At 42.5% G+C, this 24,979-nt stretch overlaps 1 protein-coding gene across 3 annotated transcripts in view; it reads left to right on the top strand.

Annotated features, from left to right (window-relative positions):
- The window catches only part of ORC3 (origin recognition complex subunit 3), a 77,639-nt gene extending 54,938 nt beyond the window's left edge, over positions 1–22,701 (top strand). Inside the window, exons 14-20 of one of the 3 annotated variants that reach the window (XM_039532867.1) lie at positions 1,963–2,096; positions 4,055–4,140; positions 5,725–5,822; positions 6,870–7,011; positions 18,885–19,001; positions 19,432–19,511; positions 20,568–22,701. In XM_039532867.1, the coding sequence (XP_039388801.1) occupies positions 1,963–2,096; positions 4,055–4,140; positions 5,725–5,822; positions 6,870–7,011; positions 18,885–19,001; positions 19,432–19,511; positions 20,568–20,673 (763 nt within the window). In that variant the 3' untranslated portion in view covers positions 20,674–22,701. Of the gene's footprint in view, positions 1–1,962; positions 2,097–4,054; positions 4,141–5,724; positions 5,823–6,869; positions 7,012–18,884; positions 19,002–19,431; positions 19,512–20,567 lie in introns of those variants that run through there. The other 2 variants (XM_039532868.1, XR_005597136.1) reach the window with 2 other exon arrangements.
- The last annotated feature ends 2,278 nt before the right edge of the window (positions 22,702–24,979 follow it).

Here is a 24,979-nt window from a genome sequence, read left to right as displayed (position 1 = left end):
ATATATTAGTAGTTACTTGAATTTTCTATACAGATAAATCAGCTTGTTAAGGTGATATGGTTTTAACCACCTGTGGTAGCAACCATGTTCCTGATATTTTATATGAAAAGAGCATGACTTGGTTACCAACTTTCCAATTTTATTAAAATAGGCCAATTCTAACCACTACATACCAATGCATCTTGCATATATGGTTGTGCAAGGATTGCAGGTATGTATCCGTTTTAATTTTCTTCATTTGGGAGTCACTGGTTTGCCATAGAAGGTGCTTAAATAATATTATTTCTCTTCTGACCATCACCTTAAAAGGTGATTGGCCAGTTGAGGCAATGGAAGTGATTCTAAAAGCCATTAAGATTGTGGGAATTAAAACTTTCTAATTTGCTATTGGCATTTACCAACTTTTAATTTTGATAAATTGATCCTTCCCACAGTCCCTGAAAACTGTGGCTAAAGAAGGACGGGGTCTGTTCTACCTTTTCTGCCACTGCTGTCTGAAAAAGAAATCCACTACTATTAGCAAAAACTATTTTTTGGATAGGAGATAGCAGCCCTACAAAAGTAATTTTGGAAGGTTAATTGGTTCCTTGCTGCCAAATTGTCTTACAATATTTTTATTTTCCTTTTATAGGGCTTTAAATCAAGGACTAATTCTTTGACTTTTCTTAATTGAAGGAATTGGACGGGAGTGACAGGCTGATTCACAAATGTGTTTACATCACAACCTGTTTACATTATGCCTGCTGGCACTCCTTTTTGGCTAATAAATTACCTTTATTATTTTGGATGTACAAAGGGTCCATTTACAAAGACCTTTTACCTTGCAAACAAAGGGGTTTGGTGGGGCAAGAGGTGAAAACACTACTTTAAAATGAGTGCCATACTTGAGGGGTGAACCATTTGAGGAGGTGAACCCTCAAACCCAGTACCCATATATCTATAGCAACATAGCTGGCTACACACCTCAAACTCTGCTGCCAGAGCCACAGCCACTGCCATAGCTCTAAGGAGGTATTAATGACTTAGATCACTAGGCCTTGCTGTTGCAAAAATATAATTTGTAAAGTCAAAATGGCTGAGAATTTAAAAATTGAGAAGTAACAGATGGTGAACCTGGTGATATTCTGAACAAAAAGAGCTCTCAACCATGCTTGTAGCTGTTTCCATTCTTTCACACTGACTCAACAGATAGTCTAGGCTTCAGGGTGACACACAGACAGGAGACTATCCTGGAATATTATTATATAGATACTTTTAGATTTAATTTGTATTTGATGTTTGATTTGATATCTTTAGAATGAAAATATTGAGACTAAGCAATCCTTAGTCATCTTTGTAAAATGCTGAGATCTACAGATTATAAGTGCTGTATAAATACAAAGCGGGGGTGGTTTTATATTTAATTAAATACCTGAATCATTAACTTTGACTGTGTTTCAAGTTCATTCTGGATCCCAGAATGTAATGAGTTTTGTGATGTTGAAATGCCAGGTGAGGCTATTCTGGTTTATATAATTCACACACCTTGTTTAGCATGAATCATGAACCCCTGTCAAGCTTTAAGTCCAAGTTCCCACTTCTAAATCAGATCCTAGAGGGAAGGTATACAAAGGTATTTCCAGCTCTAGATGATGTCATAGACTGGGTACTCTGAAGAAACTATTCACCATCTATTCTAGGGGGGAATTTAAGGATATCTTCTAGCTCAGGCAATACTTCAGCCCTTTTTAAATATTGAGCTTTGAATATAAAAGCTAAACAGCCTTAGTTTATTCTTTAGGAAATCAACTTTACAAGAAAACTGGCAGCTTTAAATTACAGAACTTGGGGATTTCTTTCTTTCTTCTATTTTTTCAGATGAGTAGAAAATACAGTACTGAACATTATTCTAAGTACTTCAGCAAATGCTTTTCCTGTTTGCTTATTATGTTACATCATTAGCTATTTGATTCTGTTTTTCAGGATGTTGGCTAAGGATGAGTTGGTGGCCATACTTCAGAAATGTGCGGAGATTTTTATATCATCTTCTGGAAAACAGTTTAGCAACACGGTAGAGAAACTGGAGGAGTTCCTGGCACGATTTCAAAATCTGGAAGGTGAGCATGTAACCTACTGCCAAATTGTTTGGCATCAATAATCTGCTATAAAATGGCCTCAGAGAATCTACATTCTGATTAAATTCACTGGCCCTGCTGAGGTCTCATGGTATTTTGAGATCAAACCCAAAAATTTCTGCACATAAGAATATCAATATGGCAAGCGTTTTTGACATGGAGTACATCTTTTCAAAAAATTATAGACATGCAAAATAGAGATTGTTGATATTTGTACAGGTGACAGGCCCCATCATTTGTAAAATGGAAGAGTGATGTGAGACAGGGAACTGGACAGATCAAAGGAGGTTGATGATAAATGACACCTGATGTATATATTTTCTTGAGGTTTTTCATCAAGTGCTTTACAGCTTTCAAAAACATTTCATGAATAAGTCAAAACTTGAAAAAATAATAGTAGCAAACTCGTTTACACATACATCTGGGCTCATTACCATGCCAGCTAATAAAAATGTGCAAATTAAGTCACAGTCAGATCCAAATAAGAGATGGATTGTTCAGGTCAGGGTGGCCTGATTGCAGTGGTAATGGCCACTGGCAACCTGTAGAGTTCAACAGTGCAACCCAAAAGTGAAAGGTCCGATATTATCAGGCTCTTTGTAACCACAGTATAGAGTATAGGAAATCTCAAGCATTCAAAAATGAGTGGCTTAAAAATTGAGATTTAAAAAATATATATATATTAATACATTTGGACTTTTTGTTTGTTTTGTTTGCCTTTAGTTTCAGAGCCTTCAGTATACACTCTTCATGTTTTCAGGCTTTTGTCTGCAACTATGAGGGCTAGAAGCTTACTTCCTTATTTGTAAATTAAAGCTAACATTATCCCATAACAGTTGTCTTCAGGAAATGAGGCTTTAAGAAAGACTTCCAAGATCACAAGAGTAATGATAAAGTTGCAGAATTTGGCAACACTGAAAATAGGCAGCACATCTACAGTCTTCCCTGTGCTCATTAATGTACCTCACCCTGATTTTGACAAACGACCTAGGGTGAGGGGGCAGTATAGTCTCCATGCTTATTGAATCTTTGGCCTTTGTTGATCCTGACAGAAAACTGTGATGATGGATTTTATGATGTTGACACCTGTCCACTAAAATTGGACTGCAACTACCAACTCCTTTCATGTAATCCACCAAACAGCTATCATACTTCACCACTGACCTGAGCCAGACTTAAACCTGTGACCTACAGGTGACAACCCCATAAGCAATGCAACCAACCTAACAGTCTGTTGCTTTGAATATTATTAGTTGTTACTGTGATAGGAATTGTTTGTTTTAAAATGAATCAAAATTGAGACTTAACCCACCACCAGAGAATCAGGATTTTTTTTAAAGCAAAGTTGCTAATTATTGATGCAATTATTGATATACAAACTACAGGGTTCTGAAAGCAAAATTCAGGCATAGGTTAAAATTAAGATAAAACTGGTCAGTCAAATGCTTCAGTATGTTCTATTTTTCACTTTGCTTTCACTTCAGTAAATCCAGGTTATGGAGTTTGGGAATGGCGGGTGAGAATCTATTTTCTCTTTAAAAATTTTGCATGGGAAAAATGTAAATTTACAATGTGAGAAGTTTTAAAAGCTCATTAAGTGGCTGCTTCATTGAGATCAGTGGAGCTTTGCCAATTTATACCTGTTGAGGATATGGTCCAGAAGTTTTAAGTGAAATGTAAGTGGTGCATAGGCCTTGTGCTGGCCCTTTGCACAGGGCTGAATTTGCTGTTTTTGAATAACTGTTCACAATATAAATTACACAGTGAAGTGTTGTTGACCTTTGTTTGCCAGGGGAAAAATGTAATAGCTAACTGGACTTGTGTCCTCATCTAACATGAAAGAGTACCATTGACCCTGTCTCAGTTTCGCTTGGGTCACCGAGTTTCTGTAGATATTAGAAAAAGTTTACCCCGTGTGTTGAACACTGGTTTTGTTCCAGTAGCAGAAACCAATGAGGTACAAGATGTGTCTGTGTCATCACAAAAGGAACTCCAGAAGAAGACAGACCTCTATCACCTTCAGAAGGTCAGGCCAGTTTTACTTTCAACAAATTAGTTTCAAGATTTATTTTTTTGAGCTGTTAATTATTCTTGGTTAGCTCTGCCCTGCACACAATAGTTATGAGCAAATCATGTTCTGTGAGTGACTTGAAAATTTAACATCCTGCCCAACCTAAATGTCAGATAAGAAGCCACAGGCTTGAAGAATTTCCGTGACTCCTGCCTTTCTGACTAAGTATACTGGCCTTGATTTAAAAAGCCTGCAGCTCCACAGTCCCATGTATATTTAACTTACATTGGCATGTGTTGACATTCCTCCCGTAAGTAGATTTCCCCACACAGAGAATAAATCACTTTTATACACTTTTCTACTCCACCTCCTTCCCCTTCCCCCACCTATCAATCAATTCTGATCCTAACTCTCTACCTCTTTGTAGAGCTTCCTTGCAGATGCTACTGTTGCCCTCCTTAACATGCAGAGAGCTTCAGCCTCCAGGTTTCTTCTCCTACATCTGGATTGTCTGCTCCCAGTTCTACCCCTTTCTTCTTAGAGGAAAAGCAGCAGGGGTTTCTCATTTCCTTCCACCCCATTCTTAAAAAAAAGAGTTAGTAGCATCTGATTGGCTCTGCCTACCTCTTCTCTCCTCCCTCCCTCCTCCTCCTCCTCCTCCCCAATAAAAGGGCAAGCAGCACTGCAAGGAACGAGCCAGAAGCTCTCCAGCCTTACTCTGACTAAAATTTCTAGTTGCCCTAGGCAAGCTGGTTTTTCAAGCCTGGTAGCAGCCTATGAAAACAAGGTGTGTATGAAGTGCAACTATGAAGTGTTCTGATGTTTAGTTCAACATCTCTCTACACCGTTATTTTGTTGTAGCTAAATTGACAGCAAGTGGTACATCAATACCTATTTCAGCACTAAAGGTGCTTTTATTTATATATTTAACTGCACATGTTGAGTCAGACTTCATTGCATCTAACAAATTCATATAATAATGCCAGTTAGCATTTTGATAGCACCTTGCACCATGCATCTGAGAACTTTACAGACTTTTAATCTGCACATCCTCCCTGTGACATAGGTTCATATTATTATCCCTATTTTGTGAATGTGGAAACTGAGGCCCTGGAAGGCTAAGTGACTTGTTCAAAGTCGCATAGCAAATCAGAAGCAGAGCTGGGGCGAGAATCCAAATTCCCTGTGTCTCTGTCCCTGGCTCCAACCAAGAGACAACTCTCCCTTTCCTTTTATAACACCATAATGTATGTTAATTTTAGGAATGGAGAAAAAGCAATCTGAAATTTTTTTGTCCTACCTTCAGGACACTGTCAGGATTAGTGTTAACTCTGTCTTAGTAAAACAGACTCTCACAATGAAAACATTTATTTCCATTCTTAAGCAGGCAGATACTTGTATACCTTTTGTAAGATAGGGAACACAGTATTGTCAGTCTAACTTTATTTCCGTTTAGATTAGTATGTGTTACCTAGGAGAGCCATGGCAATCATTTTTCAAGTCTTGATTTGTAAAATGCAATAATCCTATCAGCATCACTTTAGATGAATGGGTTTGCCATCCAGAGTGATTGGGCTGTGCTTTTTCTGTCTTTTATAGACTTTGCTGGCGTTGAAAGAATCAAAAAGATCTAAGAAACTAACCAAGTTTGAAATGCTCCGGTTCGAAGTTGTTGACTTTATAGACAGCCTGGTAAGGTGAGCTTTCCTGTTCTTTGGACCCTTTAATAGTTGATACAGTATCATAAGATACCATAGAAAAATATATACATGCGCGCACACACAGAACAACAGTTTACCAAACAGTTCAGACTTGGGAGAAACAGCTGTAGTCCTGCAATATGAGACATGTCCTCTCTACTCTTTTTATTTCCGTGAAATGTTGCTGTTGGGTGTCCTTGCAGCCATCTAGGTCAGGATGAGGGCTCTGAAAATGCCTCTTTTCCATAGAATGCTGTAAGGAGTCTGAAACATAAATTGCACAACTCATTCCTGCTGCTGCAGAAGATGAAGAAAAATATGGCAGTTGACAAGAAAAGGTCAAAATGGCCCACACCATAATCAGTATTGGTCTATCCATTATTTTTTTTCTGCATTGTATAGGCTGGGGTTGTGATACCCATTTCTATTTTGGCTAATGCAAGACATGGCAGATGGTCTTGTGGAGACAGTTCCAAGTGTAAGCATCCACAAGGAAGAAAGTGTGGAGACAAGGGTTGGAGAAGGCTATGAAGGCAGCTATTAGTGGTGCATCTTCAGTAGAGGGAAGGATCAAAAGTGTGGAGCAAAAAGGGATTAGGACAGAAGTTGGCAGGAACTAGATTGTGTAGAGCTACATAGGCCAAGACAAGAAGCTTGATTTTGAAAACAAAGGTGAGAGCAAGCCAGTGAAGGGATTTAAAGATTGGATGGGTGGTGTAGGAGTAATGAGCAAGGCAGATGACTGATGTCAGCATTCTGGGTATTGCCTGCATTGCTGGTCGAATTTGTCCCGGATGTAGGTAGGATTCTAGTTAAGAAATGTTTGAAGTGGGAAGCTGAGTTGATAATTCAAATAAAATGAGAATTTTAGGAAGTTGTTTCTAGGTATTGGCGGTATCTTATTTTTCAGAGATGTTCTGCCCATGCCTGTTGTGAAATGCACATTCTTGCTATCTCTGTGAAAGCTTAGCTTTCAGTGGGGTTTCATAGTGTCCCTTCAGTAGAAGAGCTGTCTTTTTCATACATCCCATGTTCTTCTTTTAGAAGTTACCTTGCTCCTGCAGAGATGCAGACCCTGAACGAGGTGGTGTATTTCAACACAGCTAACACCCTCCGTGAGCACTTGAATGCTGCCCCACGAATTGCTCTTCACACAGCTCTGAACAACCCCTATTGCTACCTGAAAGTAAGAAATGGACAACAGTTGTGTGACTTGTTCATAGTTCTGTGTGTAATTCGTGCATGGTCTGTGTGAGGCTAATGTGTGTATTTTAATTTTGCTATTTCATAACATTTGGGACATAGTGGGGTCTGTCACAAGGAACTAGCAAGTGGCTCTTTATGAAGCAGCTGGGGAACTGGCTGAGAGCCAGAGAATCTGCCTGATTCAGGAAAAAGCTGATGCTGCTTCATTAAGAGTTTTGGATGGGAAGGCAGTTTCCAGAGCCTCATTTTTAACTGCCTTCTCTACAGAGATAAGCAGAAGGACTTTCTCACCCTCCACTTTGACTGGGTGACCCTGTGTCCCTAAAAAGGATTGCCTAGGGAGGCTGTGGAATCTCCATCTCGGGAGATATTTAAGAGTAGGTTAGATAAATGTCTATCAGGGATGGTCTAGACAGTATTTGGTCCTGCCATGAGGGCAGGGGACTGGACTCGATGACCTCTCGAGGTCCCTTCCAGTCCTAGAGTCTATGAATCTATGAAAAGAGAGTCCTCCAGTTACCAAATCTGGTCCCATAGGCCCTTTTCATATTACAAAAATAGTGTTTTGTCCTGTGTCTTTGTAAACGCATGTAGATTGGCTGTCTGATGGAGCTGGAGGTCAGCTGAGCCGCTGAAATTGAGGACAGACTGGCTGTATACAAAAGTATCTAAAAGAGTCCCTCCTCCTCATGCCTATAACATAGTGATGCCCTGCCCCTTGTGGTTCCAGACCTTCAGTGATCCGTGCACCACCTCCCCATGAGCTCTTGAATAAAACCAGCCCCCCTGCACATAGTCAAAGCCACAGGGTGGCAGGGAAGGAGAAGGGGTGGGTGGGAGTGAGGCTCCTTGGCTGAGGAGAGGCAGGAGTCGGCATTCTTTTCTCTTTCCCACTCACATGCACAGTTCCCTGATGCCCATACAAACCATCCCTGTGTCCCAGTTTTTTCCCTTTAAAAATGTGGTCATTATGTGGAAAAATGAGATTATTGCAATTCATGAATGTTTGCATGCTTGCTGCCTGAGTCAAACCCAGCACCTGATGAGCAGGAACCAAACTGGATAAGTGTTTGAATTCTGTGATCCAGTCTGTGTTGGTTTTGTTTGTCTGTGTGCTTATTTATCTGACCCTTTACAATTTTATCTGGTTATAAAAACACAAAAGACTTAGATTAGGAGAGCCAGCTAAATCCAGTTTCTAATGTGCTTAATGAATATTCTCTTGAATTTACAGAAATGTAAAAGACCTAGATTCCTATCTTTACACATTTGTTCTTTGCATTTTTGATGCATTTCTTATGCTTGTTGGGTATCTAACTCAGTGCCTAGTAGGAGTACTGGCTGTGGTAGTGTATTACTACTAGTTTAATCTGTTTGAATTGAAGATATAATTTCCCCAACAGTGTCTATGCATTCTGCAGAGTCTGTACTTTTCACCTGAGCAAAAGTTCTCTGATAAAGATCTAACTACCCAGAGCTATTCCGATCAAAAAGGTGCAGGCAGGAAAGAATCTGCCACTGTAAAGTACCAGCAAGTGATTAATGATATGATGCCATTTCTCATGGGACTCTAACCCAACTTTTACCTCAGCAAAATGTGAACTGGATTGGTATTTAGCCTGACAGAAACGTGTACAAAAGAATTGTAATTCTTCTTCGAGTGCTTGCTCATGTTCATTCCATTGTAGGTGTGTGTGCTTGCCACATGCACTGGTGCTGGAAGTTTTTCCCTCAGTGGTATTTGTAGGGGACCGGCTCTGGCGCCCTCTGGAGTGGCATGCGTATGCACTGGTATAAGGGGTGACGCCAGCTCCCCCCAACCCTCAGTTCCTTCTTACTGCCAGTGATGGTGCTGGAATGTCGTCTTGCCTCGGCAAGCTTGCTCCTCTCAACTAGTTGTGAACTTTCTGTATGTAGTTAGAAATTTGTTAGTTTTATAGTTCCCTTAGTGTTAGGGTTGCCAACCTTCCAGGATTGTCCTGGAATATCCAGGAATTTAAAGATCAATCTTTAATTAAAGATTGTCATCTGATGAAACCTCCAGGAATATGTCCAATCAAAGTTGGCAACCCTACTTAGTGTAGACTTCGTTTTAGTCCTGAATGGGACTTAGCCTAGGGACGGGGCATGCCCCAGTCCCCAGGCTTCAAACCTTGTGACTGTTGCAAGAAACTCAGGCCAGTCAGTGATCCCCATAGAAGCTGTTCGAATTGCTTAGGGGAAATCCTAAGCAACAAGAATCACACAAGCATGAGACAAGAGTCTCACAAGCAAGAGCTTCAGATCGCGGACCAAAAAAGAGCAGGACATTCATCTCCGAGTGCTCCTTATGGAGTCGGTCCTTACACCGGCCTCAGCGCCGACCAGGTCGGACTCTGCTCCTAGCATTGCAACCTCAGTGCAGAGCATTCTGCCGGCACCAGCCTCAGACCAGCACCAATGCCCATCCCCAGTACCAGTTAAAAAGCAAAGAAAGGCCAGGAGGGGACGTTCTCCTATGTCCCTGTCATAGGTTTATTCCCCACTTTGAACTTTAGCATTCACAAGACTCCTCTAAACTAAAATCCTAGTTTAGATCTGGTTCTCGCTGCTACCAGTCAAGTTTTAAGTGTCTGACACACTCCCTGTTCCCCCAAAAACTTCCCCTGGGGAACACAGATCCAAACACCTTGAATTTCAACACAAAGGGAAATAATCCATTTCCCTCCTCCCCTCTCCTAGTACTTAGGAGAGATACCTTGATTCAAACTCCTTGAATCAACCAAAGAGGGATTCACTTTTCCCCCTTCCCTTTCCCTGAAAATCCAAACAAGGGAAGAAATCAATCAAGTTCTAAAAAAGAAAAGATTTTATTAAAGAAAGAAAGTACACTATCTCTGTAATACCAGGATGGAAAATATCACAGGGTCTGACTTATAAACCTGGAGAGACTTCCCCCTCCCTCCTCCTCAGAATAATCAAAGTAACAGCAAACAGGAATAAAGAATTTATCCAGCAAACACACAATTGCAAATACAGAAATTAACTCAAAAGACTAATCCGCCTTTTTAACTAATACTCACTATATTGAATAGAAGAGGCTATTTTAGGAAACGTGGAGAACTTGAAGGATATGACTGGCCTCTCTTAAATCCAAAAAGAGACTAACTCCAAACAAAGAAACACAGACAAAGGCTTCCCTCCACAGAGATTTGAAATTATCCTGTCCCTTGATTGGTCCTCTGGTCAGGTGTTCATCAGGTTACTGAGCTTGTTAACCCTTTACAGGTAAAAGAGACTTTAACCCTTAACTATCCGTTTATGACAGTCCCATAAAGAGAAGGAGAGGGACGGAGGAGAGCAAAGGCACGCGAGGGGCAGCTCTTCCCCTCTATACAGAAGTTGGGCTACGACTCCCACTGAGTGGTCAAGCCCACTCCAAGACCCACCTGCCACCCCGGGGAGCATCAGAGGCACTCAGCACCTGGTGGTGCCATCCACACCGCCTCGGAGGTGCCTCATTTGAGGGATACACCTGCCTTGGGACCTTTCCAATGGTCCCCATGAGTGCAACATCGCTCCTTACCACAGGGGATGTCCCGTCAGCTCTCACCTGAGCAGCACCACCAGCCCACGGACGCGAGTTGGCTTGCCTGCCAGAGTTCCCGGTGTTGCTCCTCAGAAACCAAGCAGCGTTCCTCGGGCTCGAGGCGGCGATTACCAGTGGGCTGGCGCAGAGGCACAGCACCAGTCCCCAGAGCCCTGGTGCCGGGAGTGCCCGAGGCACTCTCCCAGCTCATGGCACCGCTCCAGAGGGTTGAGACATCTGTCCCCAGAGCCCCATCGCTGGAACGCTGGAACAGTTCACTGCAAGCGCATCAGTGGACTCTGACACATCGGTCTACCCACTCCCATTCCTGCTCCTGCTCAACGGAACAGCATCACTCGCAAAGCATAAGGTGTCAAGCACCAGGGTGCCGTCGCCTATCTACCGAACGCCGTCACCGGGATTGCGGCACCAAGCGCCATTGCCCTCATACAGATTCTCAGCGGCAGTCCGGGGTCAGAGTCGATGGGATCGAGGTAGACAGGCAGCCTTGGCACCGTCCTGGTCCCCCAGGCAAGTATCCCCCTCCTCAGGCTTCGACAGCAAGGAGGAAATCCTGCTCACTGGCCAGGGCCACCCATCGGGGGCACCGGCATTCCCCTCTGGGCCACAAGTGGCAACGTGGCTCCAGGGTCAGTGGCCTGCCTTCTGGCAACTCTGGAATCCCTGGGGATTTCCCCAACCATTGCAGGTGCATAGGTCAGCCTCGGGGGCATCTGACAAATGTTAGTGCGATATGAGGAATCTGAGCCCAAAATATCCCTGGGGCTTAGAGAATCATGGAGGCATCATGTTTGATCTTGCAGGGAGGGTGAGTTTCACACACAACTTGAGTAATAATTCCCATCCCACCAAGATGTTTGGAGCAGCAAAAAACACAAAAAATTCCATAAGCTCTTTTTTTCGGGGGGAGGGATACTTTGACACAAGGCCCTTGATAAAGGGAATAAATAGAGATCCTGAAAAACTAATTTTTCCTCCATCTGCTCCCCTCAAAAAAGAGCACAGCCAGGTTTTTAATTTGTTCCTGAGTACCTGTTTATGCTCCTTACTTGGAAGCAGCAGTAGTTGCCAGTTAAATGTAATGTTGGTGTTTAAGGTTCTCCTCTTCATTAATGATTGCGTTCTAGAACAACTTCCTGCTTATCAGTCTTAGTATGTAGTTATTTCCTGGCAGAGACACATTATCTGCTGTTACCTCAGGAAGCTGAGGTTTCCATGAGCACTGCTGCAGCTCCCTCAGGGCATGCTATAAAGACCTGGCCTTAAGATCATAAGCAAGCTGTCATTGTCCAAACTCAGGCATAGACCATGCATTGCTGATCAGTAGTATTCTCCCTTGATTAGTTCCTTTTTTCCTATGTTCAGTCCAAATGCCCGCACTATAGAAGTTGGGCCTTGCCTTGTTTTACACAGCTGTTCGATTTCAAAACAAATCAAATTGGTCTTATTGGTTTGTAAAATGGTAGCACAGGGAATGAATTACATTATTTTCATGAATTGCTGACTGGCTCACCAATGATACAGTACAATTTATCAATCTAGACATCAGCTGCATTAGTTAATAGTCACACTATTTAGACTGAAACCATCTGTACTGAACTGTCAGGTAAATTGACATCATACCTAATCCCTTCAATTTCTGTCGTCTTTGCATAGTGTAATTGAATCTGAAAATCTGTTAGACTGAATTTCTGAAAACTCTATAAGGGAACTTCCCATAGGCACTGGGATTGCTGAACCCAATCATGAAGCTAAAGCTCATAAACTGGAAGAATCAGTTGTAAAAGGCAAATTTAGAAATTTAATAAACAGGAAATGAAGGTAATTCCTTGCCTGGTCTTTTCCTCTGTATTGAAAAACGCTTGCTTATGGTGATGTCCTCATTCGGCATTTTTAAACTTATTTTCTAACTGACCTATTATGCAACCAAATGTTGAAGTATGGTTTTTAGCCCCGTTATTAGCAGCTAATAGCAGCAGAATCAACGGTCTTGTTCACAGCAGGAGCTCCTGACCAGTCAATGTGGATAAAGTACTATCAATAAACGTATGAGCTGATGTCACAGTACTATGGATTGCAACAATACCATAGAGGGTTTTTTTTTAGATAGGGTCCTTTTTTAACTTCGCAGTAAACTAACTAAATTGTTGTCAGTTTGGATTTCCTGACATGTGGAATGGTTTCTGAAAATCAGACTTCAGCTTTGCAGGTACTGGTTTTCAAACCAGAGAGAGGTGATGGTTTATACACATTGAAGATAAAACTATAAGAAAAACAAGTAAACTTGTTAATGTATGCAGACAGATTTATGCTTATATTCCTTCCCTCCCAGAGGGCAAAAAGCACTCTGACATCTATTTATTTGATAATGAGGACAGAGATGAAGTGCTAATCAATTTCTTACCTGATCTATAGAATTAAATATTCCTTACTCTGGTGTACAAAATGGAACAAGCAAGAGATAAGGGAAATAAACGTAATAAAATACCTGCTATGGGTGCTCCACTGTAGGTGTGCTTGCGTCCCTGAGCTGCTGACAGGAGAACTTTTATAGCCATGTCCATTACGCCCACACACGCGCTGTCTATCCTTGTGCCCTGCCACAAGACTAGCCAGTGTGCGTGGGCTAACCCCCCTCAGTTCCTTCTCAAGTGCTGCAGCTAGAGACAGAGCTATTGGCCGTCCATTAAGGCCATTACCTTCACTTACATTTCTATAGCTAGTCTCCCCAGTCACAGCTGTAGTTTTTTTCTTTTCTATTTTCTTCCTAAAAGGGGGGAGGGTCATTTTTTTCCCTCTTTTTTTCTTTCGTTGGGGACCCTTCCCCCAACAGGATAATGGTTGGTTTAGCGGACTTCACAAGTGCCTCTCATGCAAAGAGGCTATCCCTATAGCAGACGAGCACTCCTGGTGCATACGCTATCTCGGGGAAGGCCACATTCTGCAGAAGTATGGTCTCTGCCAGCAACTCAGGCCCAGGTCTTCTTGCAAGGACAGGGAGTTGAGACCAGAAGATCATCTTCATGGAGGCAGCCCTCCAACTCTCCCTGGACCCCCACCAAGAGTCCCCTGGCATACATGATTCTTTCCCACAGCCCTCAACTTCCAAGGACTGTGAGTCGAAGAAATCAGCCACTGACCCCTCTCATAAGTCATCGAAAAATAGAATAGGAAATCCCCATAGTGAGCCCCAAGCCAACCATAAACAATCTCCAGTACGCTCAGTATCCTCTGTACCATCTGCACTGAGACAATCTCAGACCAGTACCCATGGCTCATAAAGATCTGCAGTGGCAGATACCATTGACACACCTAAGAACCCAATAAGCACAGGCACTGAGTTAACAGCACCAAAGGACAAGGACAGGAGTCAGCACTCCACTAAGATGATGGTGCCGGTACATGCTACTCCATCAGCACCATCATCAACGTCCCATTCAGCACTGGAGTGGTCAGTGTGAGCAAAGATCTCCATTCCCCTGGTACTGCCAGTGGCACAAAGCCAGTCGGTACCACTGGAATTCCAGCACTCGAGAGACCTCTGCATATCCAACGTACAGGAGTCTCCTTGTCTCAGTACTGGGACCGCCACACCCAGTCTTCCTGTGGTACGTGAGTCTTCCCTGCCACAGTCCCTGCTCTCTAGCGCCAACTCAGACAGCGAACCAGAGGCAGCTATATCACTACTCCTCTGTCTCCCTATGGTGCCCAATACTAACAGGGCCCCCCAAGCATACCCTCAGATGGCCCCACCACTGCCACCTTGGTGCAGTCAACCATTGGCACCACCATGGGGCTCTATGCCTCCACTACGCCAGTGGCCCATGACTCTCAAGCTTCTAGTCCTACCTGAGATGGTCCCCCTCAGCTATGGCGTCCAGAGCCTCAGAACCTCCAGAAGATAACATGGAGGAACAGGAGGGCAGCATTGAGGAAGAGTAACCCTGAGGACCATATCCTCCTTCCCTATGAGGCCATCGTGCCTCCCACACCATCCCTGGCTGATGACTTCTGCCTTTTTCAGGACCTAGCAAAGAGAATGGCAGACACTCTGCAGATACCATTAGAAGAAGTCAAGAACACCCATCACAAGTTCCTTGACATACTCCACTCCTCCTTATCCTCAAAAATAGCCCTTCCTGTTAATGAGGCTCTTCTGGACCTCGGAAAAACCATATGGCAGACCCCAGCATCTGTGGTGCCTACATGCAAGTGGGCTGGAAAAAAATAGGTCCCAGCAAGGGGGATGAAATTCTTCATCTCCCACCCTCCACCCAACTCCACCGTGGTGGAAGCTGTCAATTCTCGTGGCCATCAAGACCAAATGAAGCCCGCTCCCTACAATGAGGATTGGAGGCATTTGGACCTCTTTGGAAGGAAAGGCCTACTCTTCTGCCTTTCGAATTGCCAGTTACCAAGCCCTAACTGTGAAATATAACTATGTGAACTACTAGAAACTCAGCAGTTTTATTGATCAGCTGCCTGACATGCACCACAACCAATTCATAGCCATCATTCAGGAGGGACAGTTAGTGGCCAAGATAACACTACAATCTGCTCTTGATGCAGCCAACACAGCCCCAGGTCCATCTCCATGGTGGTGATTATGTAGCATGTGCCATGACTACATCTGCTGAGCTTCCCTAATGAGGTCCAGACAACTGTTGAAGACCTTCCCTTTGAAGGCACCAAATTATCTGCAGAGAAGATGGATTCCTCTCTTTGCACCCTAAAAGAGTCTAGGGATACTCTCTGCTCGCTGGGCATGGGCATCTACACACCAGGACAAGAGAAAATTTAGTCCGCAGCCCCAGTACAAGCCATGTACTTCCCAATACCCAACTCAACACTACTACAAGCCTCAGAGAAAGAAAATTAAGTACACTAAGCATAAATCATCTGTCCCACAGTTTTTCACATCCCAGCCATCCACTTCCAAGCACCAATTTTGACATGTTGGTCAGTGTGACGATAGACCAGCTGTAGTGGTTCGGGGGAGTGACCACTGCTTTCCACCCATTTGGCCACCATCTGAAAATGTTCTGCAGCATCTGAGAATGCATAACATCAGACCAGTGGGTCTTGAAGATTGTACATAATGGGTACTCCATTTTACCTCCCAACCCCCTCCACAACACCTTTCCCTGTCCCTCTTCAGGGACCCGTCTTGCAAGAATTTTCTACAAGAGATGGATCATCTCCTCCTCCATTTAGGAGCCATAGAACCAGTACCTCAGCATCTATGAGGCAAGGGTTTTACTCTCATTATTTCCTAATACCCAAGAGGAAAGGAAGTTGGAGACCCATATTAGACCAGAGTACTCAACAAGTTTGTCAGAGCTCAAAAATTCAAGATGGTCACTCTAGCAACAATTATTCCAGCATTGGAGCAGGGAAACTGGTTTTCAGCCATCTACTTTCAGGACACCTACTCCCATATCTCACAGACAGTTCCTTAGATTTAACCTAGGACAAGACCACTACCAGTTACAAAGTAATTCCCTTCCGGCTATCATCTACTATGAGAGTATTCTCCAAGGTTCTCTCAGTAGTGGCCGTGCACTTACATTCCCAAGGGATTGTGATTTACCTCTACCTGGACAATTGCCTCCTCAGAGCTCAGTCCATCCAAGAGGTTCACTGACTCACCAAATCTGCAATAGACTTTTTCACAGAAGTGGGCCTACAGATCAACGCCCAGAAATCAACTCTTGTTCCAGTTCAACTTCTGGAATTCATAGGTGCCAACCTCAACTAGTTACAGGCCACAGCACTCCTCTCTCAATGCAGATTCCTCTTCTTGGCCACACTCATAGAGACCGTTCAAAAGAGCCCACAAATATCAACCAGACACTGCCTCCAACTCTTGGGGCACATGCCAGGCTTCACATGCAATGCCTCCAGATGTTGCTTCTCACCATTGATGCATCGCTCATAGGGTGGTGCGTGCATCTAAAAGACCTCACAATACAAGGCAGGTGGTCATCCACAGAGATATTCCTTCACATCAACCTCCTAGAGCTAAGGGCGGTCAGGAATGCTTGCGCCCATTTCCTCCCACTGATCAAGGGATCACAAACGAGACTCCTATCAGACCACCTGGCAAGTATATACTACATAAGTTGACAAGGGGAAGCCAGGTTGCCCTCCCACTGTGCAGAAGCAATGAGTCTATGGAACTGGTATATTTCCCACGGTGTCACACTGTCAGCAGCTTCCCACATGACCACGGGTGGGAGATAAACAGCTGTACTTCACGATCTATTCAGGCCGTGGGGCACACTGACCACAGAACAGTTCGCCACTTACCTACATTACCGCTCCAAAGCAGGGCTAGGACAACACTTCATGGGCAATGCTCTCCTCCTCACCTTCTCTATGCCTTTCCTCCTTTCCCCCCATTGTCAAAAGTCCTGTTAAAAATAAGAGAGAGAGCACACGTCATGCCTGATTGCTCCTACGTGGCCAAGACAGACCTGGTGCCCTTACCTGTCATAACTCGCAATGTGCCCGCTGATCTCTCTCCAGTGCATGCCATACCTCCTCTTGCAGAACAAAGGATGCACCCTGCATCCCAACCTAGGGATTCTTTGTCTCAAGGCGCAGCTCCTTCATGGCTCCAACACCTAGAGAACTCCCACTCGGAGGAGGTACAAGAGGTATTACTACATAATAGAAAGTCTTCAACACGCCATACATACCTGCGACAATGGTCCAGATTCCAGATTTGGTGTTCTTCTCAACAAATCTCCCCAACATCTGCAGCTATTCCAAAGATCCTAGAATATGTACTGACCCTAAAAAGATGGGGGTTCTCTCTCTGCTCTTGGAGTCCACCTAGCGGCTATAGCAGCCTTCCCCCAACCACAAGATTCTTCAGGGGTATAGTAAACCTTTCCCACAGCCCCAACTTCCTATCCCCACATGGTACCCAAACCCGGTATTAAAAGGACTGACTAGGTCTCCCTTCGAACCCATGGCCACCTGTTTGCTATCAGGAAGGCCATTTTCAATGAGGTGTGTAAGCAATCAACCTGGATAGGAGAATAGGAGAAATGGCAGTTCTGATAGCACATCCCACACACAGTATTCTTTCGGGACAAGGTTACACTCAGGTTGCATCCAAATTTCATCCCTAAGTTAACCTCTCCTTTGCACATGAATCAATTGATTCACCTTCAGACCTTCTACCGAGACAATAGATAGGCTATATTAAACACATTAGATGCCAGGAGAGCCCTTGCCTTTTACCTAGATAGGACGAAGACTTTCAAGAACTCTCCTAAGCTCTTCCTCTCTATTGCAGAAAGGTCCAAGACTCTTAGCAATATCAACCCAGACACTCTCCCAATGGATCTCAAACTACATTAGACAATGTTATCAAATTTGCAATATGATCTCTCCATATAGTATTCGCACGCACTCCACAAGGTCGATCTCATCCATCGCCTTCTTCAAGAATGTCCCTATCAGAGATCTGTAAAGCAGTGACATGGGTATCAGTCCACACCTTTTCAGAACATTATGCAATCAATGCCATCTTCAGCACCACAGTATTCTCATCTGTAACTCACCCAACTCCAAAGTCCCAGCCCTCCAATAGGGATACTGCTGAGGAGTCACCTACAGTGGAGGCTACTCAAAGAAGAAAAAAAAGTTATTCACCTTGTGCAGTAATGATGGTTCTTTGAGATGTGTGTTCAACAACCCAGCCCTCCTCCCCTCTACATTGGAGTTTTTTTCTTTTACTCTGCGTTAGAGAAGGAATTGAGGGAGGTTAGCCCATGTGCACTGCCTAGCCTTGTGGTAGGGCATGAGGAGAGACAGGGCATGTGCGGGCCTAATGAACACTGCTACTGAAGTTCTCCTGTCAGTAGTGCAGGGACGCAAGCACACCTAAAGTGGAGCACCTATAGGGACACATCTCAAAGAACCATTGTTACTGCACAAGGTGAGTAACGTCTTCTTTTTGCAAACCAGATGATACATCGTTTAATTTCTTATGTCGCCAGTGGATTTGTGTTGGGTTTGTTGTTTTTTGTTGGGTTTTGGGGGTGGAGGAGGAGAGAGTGGAGAGTTGGGGGTTTTTTGTACTCATCACCGTACTTCTAGAGGCACAAACAATAAATATGAAAAAATACTGACAGTACTAACTTCCTGAGTCATCTGGGGTTGATCATATTTGCTTTCAACACTAGAGATCTTTAAAGATAAAATATGCGGTGAAAACTACTTCCTTCATTTTCTTTTTTTTTATCTACCAGAATCAAACTTTGAAAAGTGATGTTGGATGCATTTCTAATACTGCTCCTGACATATGCATCGTGTATAAGCTTCATTTGGAGTGCGGCAGATTAATAAATCTTGTTGACTGGTTAGAGGTATGTGAAGATGAAAATATTTGATTATATATGTGTATAGTCTCTAGATTTTGCTGATTTTTTTGCATGCTTTTCTTCATTTTGTTTTTCTCTTCAATGCCATCACTTTTGAAAGCCAAAGTCTTCTCATGCCACACTGACTCCTGTCCCTGCAAGTACATGTAAGGTCCACAAATCACCATCCCACTCAACCTCCCCTCCCAGTGCTGGGAATCACTACTATCCCAACAATGAAAATCCCTGTTGCTGCTTGTACCTTGTTTATGTTGAGTAAACCAAATTTTATGGTTTACAGAGCTACCTTTTTCCTCTTTAGCCTTTTAACAGTTGCTGATGCACATGTTCACAGAAAAGCCTGTGTAATGCAAGTACTGTCTCTGAGATGTGTGTGGTTGGAGGGGTTATGTATCTTCCCTTCTTTTCTCTTTAGGCCTTTTCAACTGTGGTAACAGCGGTTGAAGGAACAGACCCAGATTCAGTGGCCACAGACCAGGTGGATGAAATTATCCAGTATCCTTTATTTCTTGCTTGAATTTATTTTTTAATGTTCATATATGTACAAGCCACTGGCCTTTTTCTCATGGATGAACAAAGCTTTTACTAATGCGGCTTCCCCATGCACCGAGAACTGACTGAAAGAGGGCTGAATACTCTTCAAGCAATCTTATAATAAAAAACCACAAAAGGATGGTTGACCATTTGTCATATGGTGCTTTTTGCCAAAACCTTAATTATTTAGGGTTAGATGAGGTCCCAAGTGCCATTTCATTATTCTGTAGCATATTGTAGATTTCCTTTAAAAATGTCAACTTGCATTTAATATTTCTAAGGAAGTTAAATCCTCTACCATTTAAATCAAGTATATCTAGGTGTTGAGGAGAGATGAATGGCACAAACAAGCACATCAAAGGCATTACCTCAATTATTATGCAAATAAAAATAATTAATGCCTGAATTGAAGTCAAAAGCTGGGGCATTGTTTCTGCAACCAGAGGATGGGTTTCAGTCAGGTGGGTGGGGTTCTTCCCCTTGTTCTTCTAGTTTTGTTGTCCAGAGATGTACAAACAGAATAACCCTAAATGTTTTAAGTTTACAAAATTAATATTTTGTAGCCTCCTCTCCTCAGTCACCACCACATCCAACCCAAACAGCTAGGACCTGCACAGGCTAGAACAGTGGTTCTCATTTTTACTGGTGCCCCCTTTCATATAGCAAGCCTCTAGGTGCAACCCCCCCAACACCATTATAAATGCTGGTGGCAAAGCAGAGTTTGGGATGGAGGCTGACAGCTCACAACCCCCCATGTAATTAACCTCATGATCCCCTGAGGGGTCTTGAGAGCCCCTGGGTTAGAGCAAGGGCTACTTTATCCTGTAGGTCAGAGGTCATGTTGCCATGATTTAAATGAATTTCAATCTGTGCACACACCTTCTTGAAACAGTGCTTACTATGCACCAATAAATCCCCCCCCATGCTAGAGGGGAAATTTAAGTGGTGACTTCATTAAATTCAGTTATTCTAATCATGACATATATACTTGTTAATTTCCTTTACCAGAACTTCCAGCGCTCGTTTTATTAGAGCTGTTTCAGAACTGGAACTGTTAGGGTTCATAAAGCCTAGCAAACAGAAAACAGATCATGTGGCAAGGCTGACATGGGGAGGCTGTTAAATGATATAACACGTTAAGACCGACCAACCAATGTATGCATGCTGCCTGTGAGAGTTCATTATGGCATTTGGGGGACAATGCAGCCCCTGGGACAAATTAATCCCTTCCGTAACTCTACTGATGTTAAAGGAGTAAAACTACGCATGAATTTGACTTATGTACTATATTTGAATTGCCAACAAAATACTATCTCTTTTCTATACACATTTGTATGGACAAGGAGTCAGCTTTAGTACATGATTTAATATTCACTCAAAACTGCAAGTTCTGACCCCTGTTCTATACCAGTTTTCATCTTCTGTGATGTACGATGTGGTTTAAGCTAGGAGGCCAGAATGAGATTGTGTTGAATTTTCTTTTAATGTGTAACTTTGAATGCTGAATGTAATTTGCTCACAATCTGGATTTAAATGGTCACATTATGAAATGTTCTCCAGATACTGCATATTTTAAAAAAATAATTCTGCTGAGAATTTAAACAACAAGCCTCTGTAACCAGAACCCACGGAGAACTCCCCTTGTGGTGTGCAATACCAGCCACTCTAAGCAGAACTATTTGATGATCCTGGTGATGGTACCCTGGGAAGACTTGTCTAAAAACAGAAGAAAACTGGGTTTCTGTACTAGAAAATGAAGGAAGTGTTCCTGAAGAAACAAAAACAATTGTTCCTATCCAATTTGATAACATAGCTGGACTGTAAATAAGACTATTTCAAAAAATACTCCTTTAGCTAGCCTACATTATCAGTTAGATTTCATTATCCACATAGGAGAAATGAGAACATTGCACAGTTGAGTGCTGAAGGAAGGTAATAAAATACCCATTTAAAGTACAAGGTCATCATCTCTCCCCCAAAGATTTGTGTTCATTGTCTTGGGACAAGTAAGGGAAACAGCTGTGTGGGAATGTAATGTTGACATGAGTTTATAACTAACAGCTATTCAGCCACTGCTATCACGGGATGGGTGGAACATTCCAAACCACTTGTGCCCTATGCAAGGAATGAAACAAGTTTAATTGTGGGGCTGTCCTATCCTAGTGAAGTGTAGATATTAAGACAGAACCACTCCAGATCACAAACCTACTGATTCTGAATTGTTTGTAAAGTGCCATCAGTCTGGAAGAACAATGTGGGAGCCTAAAATAAGGGTACACTGTTTCTCAGCATTAAAAATCTGCAAGACAGGATTGTCCTGATACAGTAATCTATTGTGACTTCTCACCCCAGGAAGATAAATAGTTGAAGTAAATGTGATTACGTGCAGTGTTTGACTTTTTTTTTTTTGTTAGATCTCAGTATGGATTGCGTGGGCAAGCTAGCCTACTTCAAAGCAAGGACTAAGGTTATATTTTTTCTGATGAGCTGATAAATAGCCCCCAAAAGTAGTCAGATACATTCTCAATGTGGGGTGTGCAAACTTCAGTCCAGAAAGTCTTACTCCTGTTACTAGGAGCTGCACAGCTAAAGGGTTATGTATTTACTCCAAAAGGCCAACCAATGCTTCCCAGCCCAGCCAGTGGAAATTTTGACTGGTACCTGCATGCATGCTGTCCAAAAAGACAAAATCATAGTTCAGGGGGGAAGGGGAGGAGAGAGAGAATAAATGCCCTTGGTTGCCTTGTTTGATGAAATAATTGCATTTCTGAAGAACCCACTTGCTCATATGCAGAAAAAAATAAAGCATCTGCACAGTACACATACCAACAAGAGTGCAAAGACTATGTATGGAGTGAGTGGATACATAATTTAAAAAAAAATCTTTGCAGCTCAAGATATTGCTGTCCCTCCTTGCCAAAACCTAGAGCTATAGTTACCTCTCAAACCAGCTCCACTTAAGACTAATCAAGAATTGCCTCTTCCCTTAATGGTACAGTATTTAGAAACTTTCTCTGCATCCCATCCTAAGGTGACATACACAGTCACTATGGGGACAGTTGAAATCCCCCATTATTACTGACTTTTCTTTTAATAGCCTCTCTAATTGTCTAGAGCATTTCACCATCTTGGCCAGTAGTGTATCCCTATTGCTATAGTCTTATTCAAGCATGGAATTTCTATCCAGAGATTCTATGGTAGTTTAATTCCTTTAAGATTACTGTATTTGACTTTCACATATGCTGCTCCCCAGCAGCATGACCTATTGTCATTCCTATATATTTTGTACTATAGTACTGCCATATCCGATTGATTATCATTTCACCAAGTCAAAGATGCCTCTTATCAATATCCTCTTTAGTACCAGGCACTCAGATTCATTTGCATGCAAGCACTTATAAAATTTGTCACTGTTTAGCTGTCATGTGATGTAACTGAATAAGACTCATTTGACTGTTTCTCTTTAGTTTTTATCTGTACTTTATCAATTTCTCTCCTTATCAGGATATACAGAATTCCCATTAATAGACAAGATCCTCTAAGGGATGTGTCTGTCTGAACCATGTGCTTCTCCACACCTGTCACCTTCTCCCCCAGCCCTGTAGTTGTAAGAGTTTTTTAAACTTTAATTTTACATATCAGGAATCTGGTGCCATCCTTCCCCTATAGGCTCCTCCTTTCCCAAAAGGCTCTCCTGTTCCTATTAAATCTACCCTCCCTTCTCCCTACACCATTATCTCATCCACACAGTGAGACCCTTCAATTCTGTTCCTAGAAGCATTTCAGAGAATGCTACCATGGAGGTAGTGGACTTCAATCTCCTTCCTAGCAGCCTAAATTTTAAGACCACAGTAATAGCTATTCCCATCTTCTTGCCTATAAACAATGCAATACATTTTCAGCCCTGGTGGCTGGAACAATCTATCACTCCCTTTCATACCACATGAAAGAGGCTGGGGAACATAAATGTTACATGACAGTTGTGTGTGGTGGGTGGGAGAATTTGGTAGAACAGGCTTGCTCCTTCCTTGTGCTATAGCTCCTAGTAATGGACAGCTGTTTATAAACTGGTTGCTTGAGTGGGCTAACCCAGCTCCTTAGTGTCATTTTATTAAATGAAAAAATGGTCACTGCATTCAACTTATTTTTGCTTTTGGATTGTAGGCTACAGCTACACAAGACTAGCAAAAAAAAGTATTTAACTCAATTATAACAGTGCAGGCCACAAGTCAGTGCCAACAATCCAACTGCAGGGAACTGGTTTTACATAACACCTAAGTGGAATACTCTGCCACAGGCACTTGCACAGAAGCATGGTGGTTTTAAGAGGTTCCCCACATCACACTGCATGTCATCCCCTGGCCTACTCCAAAAGCTTTGAAAGGTGGAAGACAGGCTTTGCACTTCAAGGGATTTCGAATGAAAGAAAAAAGTGTTCAAACACCAAAGAACTATATTTATAGATTCCAAGACGAGATCATTGATCTCCTCTAATCTGTATAACACAAGCCATAGAACTTCCCCAAAATAATCCCTACAGCGTATCTTTTAAAAAGCACAAAATCTGCTGTAAAATTGGCAGCGATAGAGAATTCACCATGACCTTTGGTATATTATTCCAACGTTTGTTTATAGAAGGCTAAAAATCCCTACAGCTTGAGGAAAGAATTGGCAAGACAAATACCACCCCTAACATGCATCTTTCCGGTTGGTTAGTGATAATTGATAAAATCACAGAAAATGCCGATCAGAGGCTCTTAATTGGTAACACATTTTTCTCTAACTCCTTTTTAAATGACTGTACAGTTCCTTCAAGGAAAAGCTCAAGTGTGAAACCAAACTGCAAGAGCCCACCATGCCTAGGTCATCACAGCCTTCACATGCTAGAAATGTATCCTAATAGCACTGAGTTCAGGGAGAAAAGAGGACAAAAAAAATAGCAGCAGCAAAAAAGTCTAGAGATAGGCTTGGAACAATTAATGTATCATTAAATGTCAATTTCACTGTACACACCCCACTGAAAATATAGATAGGCCAAGAAAAATGCTGCTTGAGAACTGAGTTTGATGTAAGGATACTTATTTTGTTTTGGGATTTAACAGTTATGCTTTAACTTTTTGAATCTCACCATGTCATTAAATAATTTCCCACAACTGAAAATTTAAATGACAGTAAAAATGTTTAAACACACACACCTATGCCATCAATTGTATTAAAAACCCACCCTTAATTTGGCTAATGTTACCTAAAGCCATTCAGGTATCTACTATAAGCATTTTCTCATCCATCTGGTTTATTTCAAACTGGCATTAAGCAAGCTACACTTAACCCTGCCTGGTCTACACTGAGGTGGGAAATTGATCTAAGTTACACAACTTCAGCTACGATCAACCTACAGTGGTGTCTTCACCGCAGTGAGTCGACTGCTG

Source organism: Mauremys reevesii, linkage group 3 (genome assembly GCF_016161935.1).
Source record: "Mauremys reevesii isolate NIE-2019 linkage group 3, ASM1616193v1, whole genome shotgun sequence".
NCBI lineage: Eukaryota > Metazoa > Chordata > Testudines > Geoemydidae > Mauremys > Mauremys reevesii.
Note: the sequence above shows the minus strand (reverse complement) of the source record. Positions and strands in the feature narration are given on the sequence as shown.